This window comes from Orycteropus afer, unplaced genomic scaffold, assembly GCF_000298275.1.
Source record: "Orycteropus afer afer isolate SDZICR_OR568_19922 unplaced genomic scaffold, OryAfe1.0 scaffold00044, whole genome shotgun sequence".
Classification (NCBI taxonomy): Eukaryota; Metazoa; Chordata; class Mammalia; order Tubulidentata; family Orycteropodidae; genus Orycteropus; species Orycteropus afer.
Genome location: NW_006921631.1, coordinates 15,272,911 through 15,296,378, shown reverse-complemented (window position 1 = coordinate 15,296,378; position 23,468 = coordinate 15,272,911). Strand labels below are relative to the sequence as shown.

Below are 23,468 nucleotides of genomic sequence, written 5' to 3'. Positions count from 1 at the left end.
TAAGAGAAAAAAGGTAGAGAAGGAGAATAATGAAGAAAAAAATGGGAAAAATGCAAAAAGAAAAACAAGGAATGGGGTTAACCATGAGAAAGAAATAAAATTGAAACCAGGAACAGGGAAAAGAAAAAAAAGCTGAAAACTAGAACTTGGGAGTGGAAGAATAAAGAATAATAGTAAAAAAGAATGAAAGTAATGATAATAGTAGTAGTTTTAAAACAGACAAAAACAAACTAAAAAAAAAGGAAAAAAAAAAATTGGGGCAGGGCACCCAGGCTCCGTCTAAGCATGCAGACTGGGATGGAATTCCTGCCAGCCCAGAAATTGGGTGGGAGTGAGGTATGGCCATACTTCCATTCACCAAGAGGGTGTGTGGTGTAAGAGTAACAGGTGAAATGTTACACCTTTCCAGTCATCTGCATCTGGAATATCCTTGTAGTTCCCGGAAAGTGGAGTCTGTTCATAAGTCCCTGGAATCTGGATGTTCTTGTTACCTAGTACCATAGGCTAGAGACCATTCCCAAGGCTTCACCTTATATACAGGAAACAGACCAAATCCCAAAGGCAACTTAGCTGCTTGTGGTAGATCCCACCATGGAATTGACTGCTAGTTTCATCATGAGGAATAACTACCACCAGCTGTCCAGCCACTCAACTAGGCCCAGCCAAGTTGACACACAAACATAACTACCACACTGGGAGAACACTGTTGCTTTAAATATCCAAAATAGTCAAACTGCTTGTAAACATTCAACATGGCTGCACCCTCTGGACAGGCAAAAGTCCACATCTCAGCCCCCTTTCCTCTTTGCAGCTTCCTCTTCTATTAATCAGCCACCAGAGCAGTCTTCTGTGCAGTCCCTGGCTAGCAGGTCTGATTTTTATGTTAATTCGTAGGTCCTACCACCACTCGGTAATACCTACGCTGTCTGTGCCGTCGGGCTCACTGCCAGACTGCAGCTCCGTATGTCTCCTTTTTTGGTGTTTTTATTCAAATTCTTCTGCTAGTTGGACTTTAGTCCACTTCTATATCCTTCCCTTTGAAGCTCAGGGGTCCAGGATTTTCTTCTGTATCTGTGTTGATTGGTTCCCATTTTCTTTGTTGAGGAGTGTCTGTGCAGTCTTTCTGCATATTCTACCGTCTTACTATAACTCCCCATTGTTTGATTTTTTGACTGCTGCTTCCATGGGCATTGCTTATGGATCCAAGTAAAATGAAATTCTTGAAAACTGCAATCTTTTCTCCATTTATCATGATGTTGTTCATTGGTCCAGTTGCAAAGATTTTTGTTTTCTTTATATTAAGGTGTAATCCATACTGAAGGTTGTAGTCTTTGATCTTCATCAGTAAGTACTTCAAGTCTTCTTCATTTTCAGTAAGCAGTGTTGTATCCTTTCACCATACTTATTCAATTTGCATGCTAAGCAAATAATCCAAGAAGCTGGAGTAAAATGTGGCATGAGGATTGGAGGAAAGCTCATTAACACCTGTGATATGCAGATGACACAACTATGATATGCTATCATAATAGTGAACGTTTATTAAGCACTGGCAGGATACCTGACTATACTAAATTACTTTTCATGCATTCTTATTCAATGTGAAATACATTGGATAAGATTTCTAAGGTTTCCTTGGGGTTTAAAATCCTCTCCTTCTATGATTCTGAGCCTTTGGAAGGTATAGAACAGAGTATAAATAAGGTGCTAGCTCAGATGGGCAAGCAACAGATCAGATTTCTAGATACAAGCAGAGTGTCAGATTTCCTTATTCTTGTATGTGTTTTTAGAGAGAGAGCATAGTGTGGACAGGAGACAGAGGGATATAAGGAGGTGGGCATGGTGATGAAATAGAACCCAGACAGGCTTGGGAACTGAAGGGAGAGAGTTGGGAAGAATGCAAGGGGGACAGTCTTGGACTGGGAGCCAGGAGCTTGGAGGAAGTCTTTTCTCTGACATCTCCTAATAGTTTGGGGCCTCATTGTCCTCTTTGAGATGAGGGGTTTACTCCTGAGTCTCACAGGGTATATGTCATGGGCTTGGGCTGAGAGTTTTTCAGAGGAGATGAGAGTAGGGAAGGCAGCAGAGCCAAAGGCCTTTGCATTGTGCATATTTGGGGAGGCCCTGTACTTTGTGGTGCAAATGGTTTGCACTCTGGTAGTGTAGTGCCTAAGGCATTTTACTGCTAACCAGAAGGCTGGCAGTTCAAACCCACCAGCCACTCCTTGGAAGGAAGGTTGGGCAATCTACTTCTGTGGTGATACCACCTCAGAAACCCAACGAGGGGTCTCTATGAATCAGGTCCGACTCGATGACGCAAACAACAACAGTAACTACATTAATCTAATAATTTGTGGTTCGATCCCACCCAGTGGCACCACTGGAAGAAAGATCTGCAACTTACTTCTGTAAAAGTAGCGAAGAAAATTCCATAAGCACAGTTCTATGTTGTATGTGTTTGTCTGTAACACATGGGGTCAGGGGTCACCATGAGTAGGAATCCACTCAATGGTAACTGGTTTGATTTTATTTTGGTCCTTTTACCCAAGGAAAATGAAACTCTGGGGTCTTGCTTGCAGTAGTCATTGGGTAGGGTTTTAATATTTCCATGACAGAAGATTCTATTACTCTCTTTGAAGAGTATTGATTTTTTTTCTTAAAGGCAGTTAACTTTAAGAAAATAAATCCTAAATCTGCCTTCCCTGAGGTAGGCAGCAGCTAAAATCTTTAGTCACTTTCCTTGTTCTTCCATCTGCTACTGCCTACTGGGCTCCTCACAATCTCTTGTGCACATGTGCAGTCTGGGGGTCATCTAAGAACCTGGGTGGAGTTTACATAGGATTTTGGGGTCTCCCTCTGTTATGCCTTCCTTCCTGGGGTTTCTGTTTTCACTTTCAAGCTCTCAGGCAGTCCTGATCTCTGGTTTCTAACTTCTCAGCCCAATTAGAGTGAACTTTCCACTTGGGCTCGAGCCAGTGGCAAATATCAAATGGTTCATTTCCCTTCTTTCAAAGTTTGAGTCCTATCCGATCTCTTAACTGTTTTTTGGGCTATGAGTCGGATCCAACTTGATGGCAATGGGTTTGGCCAGTGACTTCAAAGTTATTTTTCATATCTTGTCCAAAGTTTATATTAGTTATTTTTCAGAGACTTAATCTGACACCAGCTACTCCAACTTCTGCTTACCAGAAGCAGAATCATATGATGAGCTTACTTTTTATTAATATGTAAATATTTTCTTGTCTCTGGAAACACCTGATAGAAAGTTTGTTAATAAAATGGTTGTCAAAGGAAAGTGGTGGATTACATTGGTTAATATTTCAAGTTGTCGTGTCTTGCTGCTTGTAATATTCTGGTTCATGTACTTGGAACACTACAGTTTATCAGTTTATCATTGACTTCAGAAGTTAAAGACTTAATGAGATATTAATCTAACACAGAGGCTGACATTGTCAGAAACTTATAAAAATATTTAAAGTTCCTTGGTTAACTTTATTTGCGGTTAAGTCCTGCTTATCTGGAAGTTGTTATTGTTGTTTTGCGCTGTCAAGTCAGACCTGACTCATAGCTGACTCCTCCTTGGATTTCCAAGGCGGTATCACTACGGAAATAGATTGCCCAACCTTCCTTCCGAGGAGTGGCTGGTGGGTTTGAACCTCCAGCCTTCTGGTTAGCAGTCAAGTGCCTTAGGCACTACGCTATCTGGAAGAGGAAGCCACAAATAAGACTGACACAGGTAATCTCATATCTTGATAAACTAATACAATTTGCATCTTCCTTATAATTATTTATTTATTGTTTGTAGATGCTAATGAAAAAGAATTTGAGCCCAATACATTTAACTCTTTTACCTTATTCCCTAGGAGCTCTGGTAGCATAGTGGCGAAAGCACTTGACTGCTAACCAGAAGGCTGGCGGTTCAAACCTACCAGCCACTCCTCAGAAGGAAGGTTGGGCAATCCTACTTCCGTAGTGATACTGCCTCGGAAACCCAAGGAGGGGTCGCTATGAGTCGGGGCCGACTTGATGGCACATAACAACAACAACAACCTTATTCCCTCGTTATACTGTGAGGAATATTCTGAAAAGAAGCCCGTGGGATGTCTGACAGTGAGAATTACTGAAAGGAGAACACAGAAATGCTACAGACATCCTACAAAATGCTGGATGATTAAAAATCTACCAGCAGAAAGATTAAATCTGCCATCATCTGTGATAAACCAGGGATTACATGTGGTATTACATATAAGAGCATCTGGTCTAGGTCCAGTTAAAGTACCTAGATAAGAGTCAGGTAAAACATAGTATCACAACAAGACTCTGCAGGGTGGAATGGCTTACTGGAAGAAGCAGGCTAATGTCTCTGAAGGCCGATCACCAGGCAGAATCCAGGGCTCAGATGTCTCCTCTTGCCCCTCTTCAGAGTGGAGGTTCTCCTGTGAGCATCTGGAATGAATATGCTCTCATTATTGAAGAATTCCTGTCAGTAAAATATTTTTTGAGCACCTCCTATGTGCCTGTAGTTGTGCTAGGCATGGTCAGTCCACTCCTGGTATCTGCTTTTGGAGGAAGATGTGCATTAAATGTATATTTAGCCATGTATTAGTGCTATAAAGTAGAATTCAAAGGATCTACAGGAGTCCTCAGGAGCTCTGATAGCATAGTGCCTAAGACATTTGACTGCTAACCAGAAGGCTGGCGGTTCAAACCCCCAGCCACTCCTCAGAAGGAAGGTTGGGCAATCTACTTCCATAGTGATACTGCCTGAGAAACCAAAGGAGGGGTTGCTATGAGTTGGATCTGACTCCATGACAGTGAGGTTTTTTTTTAATGGGAGTCCTCATGTGAGGACAATGTGGTTCATTGGTAAGGTTCTCTCTCACCTTCCATGTTGGGGACCTGGACTCAATTCTTGGCCAATGCACGTCATATGCAGCTAGCACACCTCTATCAGTGGAGGCTTGTATGTTGCTATGATACTGAGAAGGTTGAAGTGGAGCTTCCAGACTAAGATAGATTAGGAAGAAAGACCTGGGAGATCTACTTCTAAAAAGCAGTCAGTGAAAACGCTGTGGATCACAATGGTTCGATCCACAACAGAATGTGGGGATGTCACAGGACTGGCAGGATTTTGTTCTGTTGTGCATGAGGTTGCCATTAATTGGTGGCTGACTCAGTGGCAGCGAACTAGCAAATGAGGGTCCTCAATATGGGCATCTCACCTTGGTGGTCAGAACTGGGGAAGTAGAGATTAAATAGATATGCACTAAATCATGGATGTTGGAGGCCTAGGAGGAGGGAGCATAGAAGAAGAGCATTCTCTGCATAGGGGAGGAACAAGTGTAGAAGCCTTGGGATGTGAGAAGACATGGTGTGCATGAGGAATTTCTGAATTCATGTGGTATTACATATAAGAGCATCTGGTCTAGGTCCAGTTAAAGTACCTAGATAAGAGTCAGGTAAAACATAGTATTACAGAGGCCAGTGAGGGAAAATGAAGGCAGATGCAGATCATGTGGGCTGTGTGGGGCATGCTAAGGATTTCGATCATCATGTTTGAGTTGTTGTTGTTATGTGCCATTGAGTCAGATCTGACTCATAGCGACCCCTCCTTGGGTTTCCGAGGTGGCATCACTATGGAAGTGGATTGCCCAGCCTTCCTTCTGAGGAGTGCTTGGTGGGTTTGAACCATTAGCCTTTTGGTTGACAGTCAAGTACCTTAGCCACTATGCTACCAGAGCTCCTTTGAGTAGGTGGAAGCAAACATGGGATGCTCTTAAACAAGGGAGTGACAAGATCTGATTTGCATTTTAAAGAGATCACTTTGGAGGGGACCACAGGGGCAGTGCAGAAAGCTGTAGTAATGTAGTGTAGGTGAGAGGGGAGGGTTTCTTGGGATGGGGTAGTGGCAGTGTAGGTGGAGAGGTGGAGGAGAGAGAGTTGGATCTGACTGTCTTTGGTGGATAAGGTAGAAGAAGCACATTCAAGGATGATTCCCAAGGTTTAGGCTTGAGCAACTGGGTGGACTTACTGGGAGTCATTCACTAAGATGAGGAAGGCTAGGAGAGAATATGATGTAGGGGGAGGAGTCAGGGAGAGCTTGAGTTTCTATTTTCAGAATTATTCCTTTAGTTCCTAGGCATTGAGTTAACCTGCCTCCACCTTCCTAGAATCTCTTGGCAACCCCTATCCTTCAGAGGAGGCAGATGGAAAGGATGTCATTTCTGAGTGATAACCTGTCACCATGCATCGTCCTTTGACTGAAGAAGGGAATTTATTTTGCCTGACCCTGGAGATGGTGACTGGAGCCTGGCTCTCTAAAAGCTGTTATTAGCCCAGCAGGTGGATGAGGTTTAGTCCTGGGAGCCAATTTTCTAATCTGGAATGGGAGGGTGCAGATCTAGGTTCAGTGTACCACAGAAATGATAAGGAGTTTGACCATTGGAGTTAAGTGGTTTTAAGGACCACCTTCAACAAGTGAGTTTGGTTTTATTCTTTATCTTGCCCTTTGGTTAACATGGAGAAACTTGGGACAATTAGTTGTGGAGGTGGTAATACTTAGTTACTGAGATACTTCTTTTGTTGTGGTGTTAACCATATAAATAAGGATGGTATTCATTCTTTACACCCTGTGGTTTTGTGCTGAGGGATAAGCTTTCTGCCCTTTTCTCTGGTTCCCTGTCATTGTGATTCTGCTTTTTTAATTCATGTTTTTACAGGGAGATGTGGATCTGAACCCTACTTTATTATCCTTTTAATCTTTTTGAATAACCCTAAGATGCAACTATACTGGAGGTAGGTTATCTGCTTCAGACTGTTTCTTAGAAAGGCAGGTTTGTGGTTTTCTCCATAAGATTGTAAAGGAGATAAAAAGAGTAAGTGTGGTTTGAATAGGAGTATGTGGGTATGTGACATGAGGTGAGTGTGAGGGATGATCACACATGTGCACGTGTGTTTGTTGTATGTGTGTGGGGTATGTTGAGATGAGTATATGTGGTGTGTGAGATTGGTAATGGGTGTGGTGCATGAGATGTGCCAGCATTTGTGCACTGTGAATATTTGCATGTACATGTACCAGCTTGGGTGGCTGATGGAGTAAAAAGGAGGCACTGATGAGGTGCAGATGTTAGGTGTCCTAACGTGAGCTTCTTCACATGCAGAATGTTTTCCTGTGAGGAAGCATAGTCCAAAGCTAAACAGCAGCCTCTCTTCTCCATTTGTGTTGCTGCTGTGTTCCCCACACTCCATGTTTCCTGACTGCTTCTGAGATTCTCAGCCCAACAGCACCCCTCCTCATGGAGTGTGAGACTGGCTGGGTGGGGATAGCAGAGTGGGGTTGGGTCTCATCTGTGTTCAGGCTAATTCTGGACCTCACTGGGCAGCAGGACTTTTTCCAGTCTGGCAGATGAGGTAGGATTATACAGCCCTTGAGGTTCACCTCTAACCCGTAACCTCACTTGGTCCTCAGGACCTGCCTCTCACGTTATGGCTGATAGAATATGAATCCTTGAAGGTCTCATTTCTAAGTCAATCCTAACTGCACAGAGTTAAGGGCAGGAGCCATCAGGCATGCAATCTTTAGGAGAGGGAGCGTGGAAACTGCCCCCCCCCCCCCCCCCCCCCGCTGGAGAGCCTTTGAAGTTGGGCAGTCATGGACCCAGCCTCACGTCATTCCTGGCTGCATGGGTCATTGACATATTGACAGACTGTGTGGCCCTAGCAGAACACAGAGGGAGAAATGCTATTCACAGGTAAATCTGGCTAAACTCTTAGACCTAAGAGGCTTTGTTTACCTGAGCAAGTTGCAAAATGCTTTACCAATAGGTGTTCCTGGGTAGTACAAAAGGTTATTGTGCTCAGCTGCTAATTGAAAGGTTGGAGGTTTGAGTCCACCTAGAGATACCTAGAAGGAAAGACCTGGTGATCTACTTCGGAAAAACCTGCCACTGAAAACCCTCTGGAGGACAGGTCTACTCAGACACACGTGGGGTCTTGTCTTCATGAGTCAGTGTTGACCATACAGCAGCTAGTTTTACCAGTTAGCAGGTAGCTCCCTGCTGTTTGGGGTGAGTCTCCACCTTGGGCCCAAACTGTAACGTGCTCACTGCTTCCCACTGGCTGCTCGGAGTTGTGCTCTGCAGTGTATTAGTACAAACTATTGATCAATAACTAGGGGAAATCCCTTATGCAGTATTTGGTTTTTGAAACCCTGCTAACTGGAGCCAAGTCTTAGCTCCAAATTTCAGGAAGAACCCTCTCTTCCCGTAACCACAGGAAATACATTTCCTGTAGACACAATTGTCCTACTCTCATCTTCCCTTATTCATGCAAGTTTATCCTGGGGCTGTTGATTTCTAGGCTATTCCTTGGGCTGTTTTATATAATTTGTCTGGAAAAAGGAAAGACAAATCCACATGAATCAATATGTAATGGATGGTGTATATGAAAAACCTAGTATCATGTCTTCTTAATAAATGCTGGATTGGCTCCCCCTCTTCTTGTTTCATCCTTCTGTAGAATGATACCCAGCTATTATCCATACCTTTTGATCCAGCAGCCCCTTCTAGGAATCCAACCTAAAGAGATACTTGGATGAACTCAAAGATGTGTCAGTGAAGAGGTTCATAGAAGCATTGCTTGTGAAATAGCATTAAATAGCATTAAAGCACCATCAGTAGGAAGTCATTACATGTTTTGTCAGACCTGAATGCATTGATGTGGAAAGACGCTCAAGTTGTATTCGAAGTGAAAAATAAACAAGTTACAGAAAAATACAAATAGTATGAACTTTTTTATATAGAACAAATTTCCTTGTGTATCTATGAACATATGTCTGTGCACAGGAGTACTGTACATCAAACTTTTGACAGTAGAGACTTTATTTAGTTGCTTTGTATATTTTTGTATTATTTGTATAGTTTAAAGCAAGAAAGTACTCATGTGTTAAACATTAACCTGCATGTAATGTGGTTTAAAAAAATAACTAAAAAATATTGTTGTTAGGTGCCATTGAGTTGGTTCTGAATTACAGTGGACCTATGTACAACAGAATGAAACAATGCCTGGTCCTGCACCAGTCTTACAATCCTTGCTATACATGAGCCCGTCATTGCAGCCACTGTATCAGTCCATCTCATTTAGGGCCTTTCCCTTTTTCACTGACTCTCCACTTTCCCAAGTATGATATCCTTCTTCAGGGAATGGTCCCTTATGTCAACATGACCAAAGTAAGTGAGACAAAGTCTGGCCATTCTCACTTTCAAGGGCATTCCAGCTGCACTTCTTCCAGGACAGATTTGTTCGTTCTTTGGGCAGTACATGGTACTTTTAATATTCTTCGCCAACACCACAACCCCAAATCATCAACTCTTCTTTGGTCTTCTTTGTTCATCATCCAGCTCTCACATGCATATGAGGCGATTAAAAATACCATAGCTTGGTTAGACGCACCTTAGTCTTCAAGAAAACATCTTTGTTCTTGAGCTCTTTAAACAGGTCTTTTGCAGCAAATTTGCCCAGTGCGATACATCATCTGATGTCTTGACTGCTGTTTCCATTGGTGTTGATTGTAGAACCACGTGATATGAAACCTTTAACAACTTCAATCTGTTCTCTATTTATTGTGATGCTGCTTATTGGTCCAGTTGCGAGGATTTTCATTTTCTTTATGTTGAGATGTAATCCATACTGCAGACTGAAGTCTTTAATCTTCATCAGTAAGTGCTTCAAGTCATCCTCACTTTCAGCAAGCAAAGTTGTGTCATCTGCATATCGCAGGTTGTTAATGAGTCTTCCTCCAATCCTGATGCCACATTCTTCTTCATATGGTCCAGCTTCTCAGATTATTTGTTCAGCACACAGATTGAATAAGTATGGTGAAAGGATACAACCCTGACCCACTCTCTTCCTGATTTTAAACCATGCAGTATCCTCTTGTTCTGTTTGAACGACAGCCTCCTGGCCTGTATACAGGTTTCTGATGTGCACAATCAAGTGTTCTGAAATTCCGATTCTTCTCAATGTTATCCATAATTTGTTATGCACACAATGGAATGCTTTTGCATAGTCAATAAAACACAAGTAAACATCTTTCTGGTATTCTTTGCTTTCATCCAAGATCTGTCTGACATCAACAATGATATCTCTTATTCCACATCCTCTTCTGAATCCAGCTTGCATTTCTGGAAGTTCTCTGTTACTATACTACTGCAACCATTTTTGAATTTTCTCCAGCAAGATTTTACTTATGTGTGATATTAATGGTTTTGTTCAATAATTTCCCCATTCTGTGGGATCACCTTTATTTTAAATGGGTACAAATATGGATCTCTTCTAGTCAGTTGGCCAGGTAACTGTTTTCCAGATTTCTTGGTATAGACAAGTGAGTGCCTCCAGTGGGGCATTAGTTTGTTAAAACATCTCACTAGGCGTTCCATCAATTCCTGGAGCTTTGTTCTTTGCAAATTCCTTCAGTGCAGTTTCAACGTCTTCCTCTAGTACCATTGGTTCTTGATCATATGCCACCTTCTGAAATGGGTGAACATCAACCAGTTCTTTTTGGTACAGTGACTCTGTGTATTCCTTCCATCTTCTTTTGATGTTTCCTGCATCATTCAATATTTTGCCCATAGAATCTTTCAGTATTGCAACTCGAGGCTTGAATTTTTCCTTCAGTTCTTTCAGCTTGAGAAATGCCGAATGTGTTCTTCCCTTTTAGCTTTCCAACTCCATGTCTTTGCACGTTTCATTATAATAATTGACTTTGTCTTCTCGAGTTGCTCTTTGAAATCTTTTGTTCAGCTCTTTTATCTTGTCATTTCTTCCATTTGCTTTAGCTACTTTCTGTTCAAGGGCAAGTTTCAGAGTCTCTTCTGCCATCATTTTGGTCTTTTGTTCCTTTCCTGTCTTTTTAATGACCTTTTGCTTTCTTCCTGGATGATGTCCTTGATGTCATCCCACAGTTCCCCTGGTTTTTGGTCACTGGTATTCAGTGCATCAAATCTTTTCTTTAGATGGTCTCTAAATTCAGGAGGGATATAATCAAGGTCATATTTTGGCTCTTGAGGACTTGTTTTAATTGTGTTCAGCTTCAACTTGAACTTGCATATGATCAGTTGATGGTCTGTTTCACAGTCAGCTCCTGGCCTTGTTTTGGCTGAAGATACTGAGCCTTCTCCATCTCTTCTTTCCACAGATGTAGTAGATCTGATTCCTGTGTACTCCATCTAGCAAAGTCCATGTATATAGCCACCATTTATGTTTTGAAAAAGGTATTTGCAATGAACAGTCTCGTTGGTCTTGTAAAATTCTATCATGCGATCTTCAGCATTATTTCTATCACCCAGGCCATATTTTCTAACTACCGGCTGTATCTTACAACTCAAAAGTATAATCAGGTTAAATTTTTAATGAAATAAAAATTCTTTAGTCTATTCTTTTGTTTCAGTCAGACACTTATTCAAATGTTTGAGGTCTCCATAACATGGGGATAACTCAAGGATATTTTGTTAGGTTTCTCTCTTTTTTTTTTTAAATGTGTTTTTCCTTTTTTCAAATGTATTTTTCCTTCAAGTGCTTTAATATGTGTCAAGCACAAGTGTAAGAGATTTATACCTTCTCTCATTTCATTTTCACTGAAGCTCCATTTTACAGATGAGGAAATTGAGACACAGAAAGGGCAAGTGGCTTGCCTAAAACCACAGTCTTTCCGATTCTGGAGCCTGTTGGTTAACACACAGTGTTCTGTTGCATCTCTGATTAAGAACATGATTAAAAATGAAACAATCCACTTGCCTATTTTAGACATTTCATTTAAGTGGGATCATACAATATTTGTCCTTTTGTGAGTAACTTGTTTCACTCAGCACAATATTTTCAAGGTTCATGTGGTAGTATGTATATATTTCTTTTCTCTTTATGGCAGAGTAATAATTCCATTGTATGTATGTACCACATTTTGTTTATCCATTTTCATGGACTTGTAGGCTATTTCTACCTTTTGGCTATTGGGAATGGTGCTGCTGTGAATATTTGTGTATAAGATTGCATTGCTGCTTTCATTTCTTTCGGGTGTATGCCTAGGAGTGGAATTACTTGGTCATATGGTTGTTCCTTGTTTAACTTTTAGTGGTTTATCAGGGCCAGTAGGGAGGGGGAATGGGGGCCACTACTTAGGGGCACTAAGCTTTTGTAAGAGTAATGGAAAAACTTGGAAATGAATAGTAGTGATGATTACACAACTTGGTGAATATAATGCCACTGATTTTTTTACATGTAGAAGAATGTTGAAATGGCAAATATTGTTATACATATACTTTACCACAATTAAAAAAGTGGAAACAATAATGTTTAGTGAAGTTGGCTTTTGATAAAGCTGAAATCAGTCTCAAAACAAAGCACTCTTGGCCCTAATCTCCTCATCTGTAAAAGGGGATTGAACTGAATCACTTCCAAGTCCTTCTACTCTAACATTCTGTGATTAGGGACACTTGCCATTTGTTTTTAATGAGTATTTACTTCTTTCCCACAGTACGTAGGAAGCTTGGATGTGCCGAGGCCTAACAGCAGGGTGGAGATAGTGGCTGCCATGCGCCGGATAAGGGTGAGTGACTGAGGTGGGGCTTTGTGGAACTAGCACTCGAATGTATCAACTGCTGGAGGTGCCAAAACGAATGGCTGCACCTTCTGCTCTTTGCAAACCTCAGACCTCTTCTCTCTATACTGTTCAGGGAAGCTGTTCTGAGCAGGGTGGTTGATCTTGACTAAAGATCAGGTTAAAATAAGTACGATGGCTGGAGAAGTAGCATTCTTGCTGTCTGGTGACCTGATGCTTCTCAAAGTGAGATGCATGCTTACCCTTGAATGGTGTGTGGATAAGAGAAAGTGGTGAAGTAGCTTTTGCATTCAAAGATTTTAGGAAGAAGTTTCAGTAATTAGCTGGTGATTGGCTCAAAACATTTTCAAAATACAGCTACTTATTATGGTATAGAAAATAAGATGTATTTCAATTTTTAAGAACAAATGTGAGATTTTAACAAAATTTTCTTGGTTGACTGTTAGCCTCTGGAAATATGTGCATACTCTTCTGCCATTCTGTGTACGTTAGAAGAGTTTGGCAGCCATTCCAATCTGTTACTTTCTGACTCTGTGGTACATGGAGCAGAGATTAACAAGAATTACATTGTGTTCTAATGACTGTCCAGGAATTTGTCCATGTGCTCGCCACTGAAACAGGAGAAATTACTATAGACTTGGACATTTCAAAGATAGGTTTGGGATTGTAGTTTTTCACATGGTCTCATGAGAATGTATAAATTTCATTATATTAGTTGTTTGAGAGAATAAATTGTTAGAGGAGGTGGGATTGGTCATCCCTGGCTGTAGCCTGGTTTGGCCTCATTGTCCTTCAGGATTATCTACTCACAAAACATGTAGCAGATGGTGCACCCTTCATTTTGCTTGACCACTTATAGTTTTAGGCAGTTCTTCATCTGATTGACAGAAATCTAAATTCAGTGACAGCACTGATTTTTTTTTTTTAATTGTGATTTGGATGAAAGTTTATAGAGAAAATTAATCTTCCATACAGCAGTTCACATACATTTTGTCTTATGGCATTGACTGCAGTCTCCCATGATGCAACAGCTCTCCTCCCACTTTCTCCCCATAGCCACCTCTTCCCTGTGTCCTTCCCTCCCATGCACTCCTGCCCCCTGAGCTGTCTCCTTATGCATAGACAGCCCTTCTATTCTCCCATGATTTATCTCTCCAAGGAGTGTATCTGCCTAATGTAAATGGCCAGCTCACATGCCTGTCTTTAGTTTGGGTGGAAGCCACAGGAGTGGGTTCAATTCCAGACCTGAAGGGCAGATAGGGCCCATGGTCTCAGGAGTTCCATCAGGACCTATCAGACCCCCCCCCCCTTTTTTTAAATGATTTGAGTTTTGTTCTACATTGTTCTCCCATTCTATTCAAGATCTCCTGCATAGATCCCCCTCCAAGTGGTTGACAGTGGTACCTGGGCACCATCTGGTTCTTCTAGTCTCATAGTTGTATAGGCTGAGGATCACATGGTCTGTCAATTGCTTGAACTAATTGTTTTGATGGGTCTTTGTTTTTCTTCTTTCTCCTTTGCTCTGGATGAGGAGAGATGCATCGTTCCATCTAGATGGCCGCTTGCGAGAGTGAGAACAACTTTGAGAAGAAAGTTAGCATGTTTGCTACTGTTTCTCTGAGTAGTTTATCAACCTAATAAACCAATCTTGTCACTGCCATGATCTTTCCAGTCTTTCAACATTTTTTATTATTAAATTGAATTTACTGAAATTACTGTCAACAGTATTAATTTTCATGAATATAGTGATGTATAGCTTCAAAGTAAGGATTCCTGGAAGAGCAGTGGTGAATCACTCAGCTGGTAACCAAAAGGTTGGTAGTTTAAATCTTCTAGCTTCTCTGCAGGAGAAAGATGTGGCCATCTGCCCCTGTAACAGTGGAAACTCTATGAGACACTTCTCTGTCCTTTAGGGTTGCTTTAAGTTGGAATTGACTCGACAGCAGTGGCGACCATTGTTAGGGTGGGCTGCTGCCCTCATCACTGTTGCCATTGTTGCTGCTATGATGAGGAGGACTGGAACTGGAGCTGGCCTCTTTTCTGAAGTTTTGACCAAAATAATTCTCTGTGTCATGTTTGACTAAGGTGTGGGGAAGAGGTTGCTGTTCATATCACTATCCGTAATAACATTAGCTATAGATAATAATAACCCACTGCCTTCAAGTCAGTTCCAACTCATGGGGAAGAGGTTGCTGTTCATATCACTATCCGTAATAACATTAGCTATAGATAATAATAACCCACTGCCTTCAAGTCAGTTCCAACTCATTGCAACCATGCAGGACAGAGTAGCACTGCCCCGTAGGGTTTCCAAGTCTGTAAATCCTTTTGGAAGCTGACTGCCTCGTCTTTGTCCCATGGAGTGTCTGGGGGGTTTGAACTGCCAACTTTTTTGGTTAGCAGTTAAATGCTTTAACCATTGTGCCACCAGAGTGCCTTAAAAATAGCTACTATTTATTTAGCACATACTGTATGTCATATGGGAGCTCTGGTAGCGTAGTCCCTAAGTCACTTGACTGCTAACCAGAAGGCTGGTGATTCAAATTTACCAGCCACTCCTCGGAAGGAAGGTTGGGCAATCTACTATCATAGTGATACTGCCTTGGAAACCCAAGGAGGGGTCTCTGTGAGTTGGATCTGACTCGGTGGCAGTGAGTTTTTTTTTATTTTGGTTATATGTCATATGCTTTGTTGGGTTTTTAAATATTGAAATAATGTTTTATCATTTTATTTATGCTTTGTAACTACTCTAGATGAGATAAAGATATTATTATTTGCAAACCTTCTGGAGCACAACAGAATATGGTGCTGGAAGATGAACCTCCTAGGTTGGAAGGTATCATACAAGAGGTACAACAGTGGGCTCAGATATGCCAGTGATCATAAAGATGCCACAGGACTGGGTAGCATTTTGTTCTGCTATACGTAAGGTCACTATGAGCTGGAGCTGACTTGATGGCAACTACTAGTAACATAACTAAGGAGGTGGAAGCTTGGGAAAGTTAAAGAATTCATTCAGGGTCAAATTGCTGTTAACAGATGGGGCTGGCATTCATACCCAGGACTGTGCTGCCTCCTTTGTGTCCCCACTAAAGGCTCTTTGTGATGCTCTTTGGGTGATGACCGAGTTGAGGAGCCAAAGGATTAGGGCATGGAAACTCTCCAGTAAGGGAGGCAGTGCAGAAGCATAGCTTTGTAGAACTTTGTGCAGGAGAACATCACCTGGAAGCAGGAGAACATCACCTGGGGGCATGGGATCCAGAGACCTTTGTGGCTGGAGTGACACCCTAGTCTCTGTCCCTCCTCATCTGTCAGTGCTCTGGCCCATGCACCTCTTCCTTCAGCTTCCTTCTCTGTGAGCTGCTTCCAGTGCTTAATGAGAAGCTCATTAAATTAGAGGGAGGAATTAATTGGCCAGAAAGCTGTTTGGTTTGGCTGTCCAGTCACTTGTTTAGACTGGCCACCATTAACAGCAAAAGCTCTGAGTGTGTGTTTTACCCTGAACCCCATAATTCACTCTTGGTCCAGGCTGCTATTTTCTACTCTTTTCTCCCTTTCAAAAGCTATTTTGGCTGTAATTACAGCTTTCAAGAACTGAGGCATGGATTTTTGTGTAAAGGACTTTTCCTGACTCCATCCTTTTCTATTGAATGGTGCTGGAGTTACACGGGGCAGGAGGAGACTGCGGGGTTCTGGTTGCTGGATGTGTTCATGGTTTCTTAAGACACAGGCCCCACATCTTGGCCAGAGGAGCAGATAGTCCTCAGAGGGAAGAATTTATGATAAGGATCACAGTGCCTGTATTTGTGAAATGCTTTATACCTTGCCAAACCCTTTATTTGCCAATCTCTGTGACCCTCTCTGGAGCTCTGTACAGGACAGCTGATAGTAAAGATGGCCTCTACTTTTCAGATGGGCAAGTGCTCAGAGCAGTGAGGTAATCTACCTGAGAGAGCATTCATCCTTTGGGCTAAGGCTCCAGCAAATGTATAGGTCTCTGTTCCTTCCCCAGTTTGGTTGTTTCTGAGCTAAATAGATGGACTTTGTTGATTTGACTGGTATTTTTTCCTTTCTATTTCTTATTTCTCTCTTGCATTTTTAATTTCCTTTCTAAAGTTGTGTTATCTGTCTTGGCCTTTTTAATTTTTTTGTAATTCAAGTGCTTTCAAGGTATTTTTGCTTTGTACCACCTTGCATGCTGACCCATTAGATAGGTGGGTTTTCTTTTTCTAGTAAGGAAGGAACTGTTGGACCCCGATGGTCTGAGGAAGCAGGACATGCATCGACAATGGCTCACCAGGTTGCTTGTTATCACAGGGGGTTCCTGGATGAACCGCTTCAGACCAGGGCTTGGGAGTTCCTTATATTATACTAAGTACTAGATGTAGGACTGTTCCTTGTGGTTAGGACTACATGCTAGCACAACTGTTGGTATTAAGATGCTCCAGAGCGAAAAATTAATCAGAGCTTCTTAAAAATCATGCCATGAATTTAGCCTTTTCACCATCACCTCTCTAACAATCCCCCAAGTATAATCACTTCTCACCCTCCCTGGTCCTGATTACCCTCAGTGGGATGCTGCCTCAGGGTACTGACCATTGTTGGCCTATTCTTGGGACACTACATTAGGAGGCTGGTTAGCTGGAGACCACACTGGTGAAGCCTGAGATGTGAGAGATGGTGGAGGAAGAAGTAAGGTGTGGGAGAGCCAGCCCCACCCCAACTGGGTAAAGGTGTTTAGTGCTTCCTCTGACCTTGTGACTAATAATTATTTATATGTATTTATAACTGCTGTATTTACAACTATAAAAACATCTTCACACATTATTTCATTTGATCAGCCCAGTTTGTTCCTATTTGTTACTCCTCCTTGATGGGAGGTGGGCAGGTGGGGCAGAGAAGGAAGGGATACCTACCTCACTGTCCATGTAGGCTTTTGAATCTACTCCGCCACCTTCCTTCTTAGCTTCCTACTCTGGGATTTGCCACTTTCATCAAGGCTGAGGGAAGTACCTTTAGCCGGTGGTCTTGCACACACAACGACTGCTGTAGATTAAATGATGATTGACTACCCAAATATATATATATTGCTGTTATGTGCCGTTGAGTTGGACCCGACTCATAGTGACCCCTCCTTGGGTTTCCGAGGCAGTATCACTATAGAAGTAGATTGCCCAACCTTCTTTCCGAGGAGTGGCTCGTGGGTTTGAACCTCCAGCCTTCTGGTTAGCAGTCAAGTGCCTTAGGCATTATGCTACCAGAGCTCCCAATCCAATGACAGTCCAATTATTTTTATAAGAGAAAGACACAGGGAGATTTGGGACACAGACGAACAGAAGCAAAGGCTACGTTAAGTTGGAGGCTGAGATGTATTCATGAGCTGAAGAATGCCAAGGTGTGCTGGCAGTCCCCAGAAGTTAGGAGAGAGACATGGGAGAGATTCTCTCTCTGAGTGTCCAGCAGGAACCAAACCTGCTAACACCTTGATTTTGGATTTCTGGCCGCCAGGCTATGAAATAATATATTTCTGGTGCTTTAAGCCACGTAGTTTGTAGTACAGGTAGTCCCTGACTTGTGACTTACTCGAGTTATGACAAACTGCACTTATGACTTACTATTTTTTTTGTTTGTACATCTTATTGTTACCAATATGTACTACATACAGTGTTGCAGCATGGAATTTGCTGATATTACCATTCTCATGCCAACCCCCAAAGACAAATAAAGATCACATTTATAAAGATCCTGACCATAAAAGGAATAATAATGGGGAAAAAAATAAGGTATTCAACTTATGTCAGAACTGACTTATGACAGAATCATTGAAATGTGTCGTGTGTCAGGGATTACTTGTAATTTGTTATGGCAGCTCTAGCAAACTAATACAATGACCTTGATTTGTTCCCTTAAACTTTACTCTTAAAAAATCTTGTGTTTTTTTATATTCTGTATTAGTTTCCTATTTGTGCTGTAACAAATTACCACAAATTTAGTGCCTTAATACAGATTTATAATCTTATAGTTTCTGAAGGTCAGAAGTTTGAAATGGGTATTGTGGGGTGAAAAGCATGATGTGGACAAGGCTTGATTCCTGTTGGAGACACACCTTCTTTGACTCTGGGCCTCCTACTTCCCTCTATAAGGATCTTTGTGATTTTGTTGTGCTTATCTGGATAACCTAGGATAATTTTCTCATCTCAAGATCCTTTACTTAATCATGTCTGCAAGGTCTCTTTTGCCACGTAAGGTAGTGTATTCACAGGTTGTGGGAATGAGAACTAGATACATTTGAGAGACCATTATTCTATCTACTCCATATTCCTTGTTTGTGGCCTTTCACCAGAAGGGGTTGTTGTGGTCAGGTCAGCTCTGACTCATGGCAACCCTGTGTACAGTGGAATGAAACATTGCTTGCTTCTGTGTCATATTTATGATTGTTGGTGCACTTGAGCCCATTGTTGCAGCCACTGGTTTTTATTTTTTTAATTTATTTTGTTTTTGTTGAGAATATGCACAGCAAAACATACACAGATTCATTGGTTTCTAGGTTTCTACATGTATCACTTAGTGACATTGATTACATTCTCTGAGCTGTGCAAACTTTCTTACTCTCCTTTCTGGGTTGTTTGGCCCCTGTGTATTTTGAGTGCTTTCAGCTTAGGGGGCTCTTCTTCTAGCACTATATTGGACAATATTCTGTTGTGATCCATCGGGTTTTCATTGGTTAGTTTTCAAAAGTAGATCACCAGGTTAATTTCTTAGTCTGTCTTAGTCTGAAAAAAGGGGAAGGAAATAAGGATAAATCAAGTTACAGAGCTGAGACCAAGCCTACCAGTCTTCTGACTCAGTGCTACTTGGCATAGTATCCTCCTCTTTGATGCCTACAACAAACTGTGCAAGAAGGAACCTTAATATTGTCTGGACTGGATGATTGTCCTGCTCTTTGCCTACCAAAGATCCAGTTTTTAGAAGACACCAACTGGAAGAGGAGATGGAAGAGGAGAAAGAATATATATATATTTTTTTAAGCTCTACAGCTTAGAACAACTCAAAACATTCTAAGAAGTTCTGTGTGAGCCCAGGGTTGGTCTGACTGTGGGCTTGCTGGCTTGGAGGTTGCTAGCTGGCATGAGGGGTTGCCAGTAATGCTGAAAACAGACATTAGCATTGCACCATCAGGCCTGCTCTGTGACTAGGTGAATCCAGCAGCCAAATATTTGGGATGATCTGTGTCCTTTGTTCTCAAATATTAGCACCAACTCCTATATTTCACCTTTTAGCTTGCTTGCGAGGGCAGCGCTTTGTAGCAGAAGACCAACAAACCTTTTATAGCAGAAAGAGCTCCCAATAAGGAGTAGTGAGATGTGGGTTTGAGTCTTCTTGGCTTAATGTTAACCTTGGGGAGTCATTTCAGTGTTATTAATCTCAATTTCCTCATTCATGAAAGAGAGAACACGATACTTCTTGTTCTGTCTCTCTGGTGCTATTGTTGAATCTAGGATAATGCATGAAAAAATTCTTCATAAACCATAAAGCGTTATTTATATTCATTGGTATCATTTTTATACCTTCCTTTGGATTTCAAAGCGTTTCATAATGCATTTCATAAATGAAGATAAATACCGAGAGATATTGGACTGTCTTATCTAGCTCCTTTTAATAGATAGTGTCTTTTATCTGACTTCAGCCCAAACATCACTTCCTTGGGGAGGAATGACTAGGTCATTTTGCCCTCTTATGTGTCACATGACACCATATCCCTTTCTTTCATAGCACATATAGCAAGTATGTTTTCTTTTATTTGTGTGTTACATGAGGGCAAGGACTGGGTCTTTTTTTTGGCTCACTGTTACACTCCCACTGTGCCCATCTGTGCTTAGTAGATATTTGTTGAGTGACCGAGAAAATTAATGTTAGTTGATAGCTCTGTGAGCATAAGGCAGCCAAACCTGGGAGCCTCTACAGTGGGGGTACCAGGACTGGACTAAAGTCAGACTTGGCCAATTCCATATTCTGTAACTTTGCTGAGGACTCTGGTGTGTTGAGAACCACACTACAGTGCTGGGCACCAGTGTGTCAGCTGGTGTTTTGTTACTTCCTGACTTCACACAAGGAGCTCTGGTGGTGCAGTGGTTAAAGCATTGGGCTACTAACCAAAAGGTCTGTGGTTCAAAACCACCAACCACTCCATGGAAGAAAGATGAGGCAGTCTGCTTTTATAAAGATTTACAGCTTTGGAAGCTTTACCAGGCAGTTCTGCCCTAGCCTATAGCTGTGAGTTGAAATTGACTTTGTGGGAGTGGTTTTTTTTTTTTTTTTTTTCCCCAACTCCCATGTCCCCTCACTCAAGACAATCAAGAATAATCTCCTCATCTCAAGATGATTAATTTATCATGTCTGTAAAGTCCCTTTTGCCATGTAAGGTAACATATTCACAATTTGTGGGGATTAGAATGTGGACATTTTTAGAATGCCATTATCCTGGCTACCACAATGGGATTAGAACATTAGGCTTGTGTCAAGGATGGAAAAAATTCTCCCACCTCATTACATGTGCTATAGTATTGGGATCAGGAAGAATTATATTCAGATCTGGTTCCTTCTGTGTACTGGCTGAATGCCCAAATTACTTAACCCATTAAGAAGCCCTGGTGGCATAGCAGTTAAGTGCTCAGCTGCCACCTGAAACCTATCAGTTTTAGTTTACTCATCAATAAGATTGGATTAACATCTTCTGGCAGATCTAATTTATATATGTGAATGCATGCAAAGCATTATTCACATATATCATGAATAGTAGTTCCTTCCCCTTCTTTCTAAGGTGCTCTGGTGGTGCAGTGCCTAAGGTATTTGACTGCTAATCTTCTGGTTGGTAGTTCAAACCCACCAGCAACTCCGTGGAGGGAAGATGAGACAATCTACTTCTGTAAAGATCACTGCCTTGGAAACACAGTAGGGGTCACTATGAGTTGGAATTGTCTTGATGGCAGTGGGTTTTTCCCTCCTTTCTAATTAGTGTATATTGGGCTGGGACAGTGAGAATTAGCTGCTAGGGACATATAAGCCCCTGATAAATGCTAGCTACGATTATTAAAAACATGAATTCAAATATTTTGTGGGCCAATCACTCCTCCTTCCCCCTTTTATCCAGTCTGTAGATTAGTGTTTCTTACAGTGAATTCTGTGGTTTTCCTGGAATTTATGGATGTATTCTCAGGGGTCAGATAATTGCCTATAAGGATTTAAACATTTTGTGTTTTCTTTTGATACAAAGTAAAATAAGCCTGTTCTGGACTTTATACATGAGCACTCTTGTCTGTTATTATTGCCCACCAACTCTGTTTGTCTAGTTGTGTCTATTTCTGTCAGCACCAAGTCCGGTTTTTTTGTAATTGTCATGCACTGAAGAAAAAGAACAGGAAAGTTCTTTACATATACCTACTGCTCACTTATCGACTATTGCATCATCTGATATTTCACATTTATGACCATAGTAAAAAAAAAATTACCTGACTATTTTATCCGTTAACCTGAGATTCTCCCCGTATCCAGCTGCTGGCCCACAGAGCCACCCATGTCTGTCAGGCTTACCGCTGAAGCAGCCAGCTATCCAGAAGCCATCTTTCATTCCCATCTCCACCAACGAAGGCACCATTGCAGCTTTGTGTAAAAGAGGCGACAAAGGTGGATTTTGAGAGATCCCTTCCAAGAAGGGCCTGTGAGTGAGTGGCTAGAGGGGCCAAGAAGGAGACAGGGGTAGGGGAGGTTGCCGCTGCTGCTCTCCTTTACTCAAGTACCCTGGAGGGTCCCAGTCTTGCTGCGAGAAGGATCTGGGGGCAGTTTAGGACCTGGGAGCTGCATCAGAAACTGGCCGCCCTTTCTTCCTTCCCAGCCTGGGCTGTTGCTGAACTAATCTTCTGAGCAGCTGTTAGTCTTCAGGCTCTCAGCCTCGGATTACAAGCCCTCTAAGGCCAGCAGCACTCATTTCCTTGAGGTTCTTCCTGGACTATGGGGCGGCAGCAGGCATCTGGGGCAGCAACCCCCAGTGGCCAGCTTGACACCTGGCCCTACTAGTTGCCTGAGGACCAGAGCTTCCAGTTGTATCTCTAGTCCAGCCACTGGGCCCCAGGACCTCTCAAGCACCAGCCCTGAAGGCTGGGTCTTGGAGTTCAGAGCACAGTGGTGCAGGGGGCACAGAAGTTCTGAGGGTCCAGGCTCCAGGGCTGCCTCTGTGTCCTACTCCTTATATAATGCCAATTTTGCATAAGGGCATGGTCTTTGGAACCTAATTATGTCGATAAGTCAAGTGTGTGTGTTGAATTTCCATAAAGTGAAGGACAAGTGACTTCACTCTGTACTGTTATGAGTTAAGATTTTGCAATATATAAAGTGGCAGGAAAATAGAGTCAGCTTGTGGCATACGGCACTGTGGGCAGGACTGATATGTAGCAATACACACTAGCTTGGCGGGAGGACTTGCTTATGGCTGGTGTGTGTTCTGATTAATTTCAGTATCTTTTCTGATTTGTTAGCTCCCATGCCACAGGGATCCAGGTGAGAAGAGGGAACCCAGGCACGCCCAAAGCAGCAGGGCGGGAGAGCAGGAGAAAGGGGATTAAAAGGCCCAGGAACCAGGACAGAGGAGGAGTCATCTGCAGGGACCCAGGTAAGGATGGTAGGAGAGGTTTCCAACAGGGAGACAAACTTGTCTGTCGGTTTGTCCTACCGTGGTGACATGTTGATGTGAGTTTTGAGGCTGAGCCACTGGTGTTTCAAACCCAGCAGAATGCACATGGTACACAGGTATCAGCCCAGCTTACAGACTGAGACAGACTAGGAAGAAGGAAGAGGCTGTCCA

The 23,468-nt window shown here is 42.1% G+C and overlaps 1 protein-coding gene across 1 annotated transcript in view; it reads left to right on the top strand.

The window, feature by feature from the left end:
• The window catches only part of LOC103194374 (carboxyl-terminal PDZ ligand of neuronal nitric oxide synthase protein), a 560,749-nt gene that overhangs the window by 130,533 nt on the left and 406,748 nt on the right, over positions 1–23,468 (top strand). Inside the window, exon 2 of the mRNA XM_007937765.2 lies at positions 12,527–12,598. Coding sequence (XP_007935956.2) covers positions 12,527–12,598 — 72 coding nt within the window. The remainder of the gene's footprint in view (positions 1–12,526; positions 12,599–23,468) is intronic.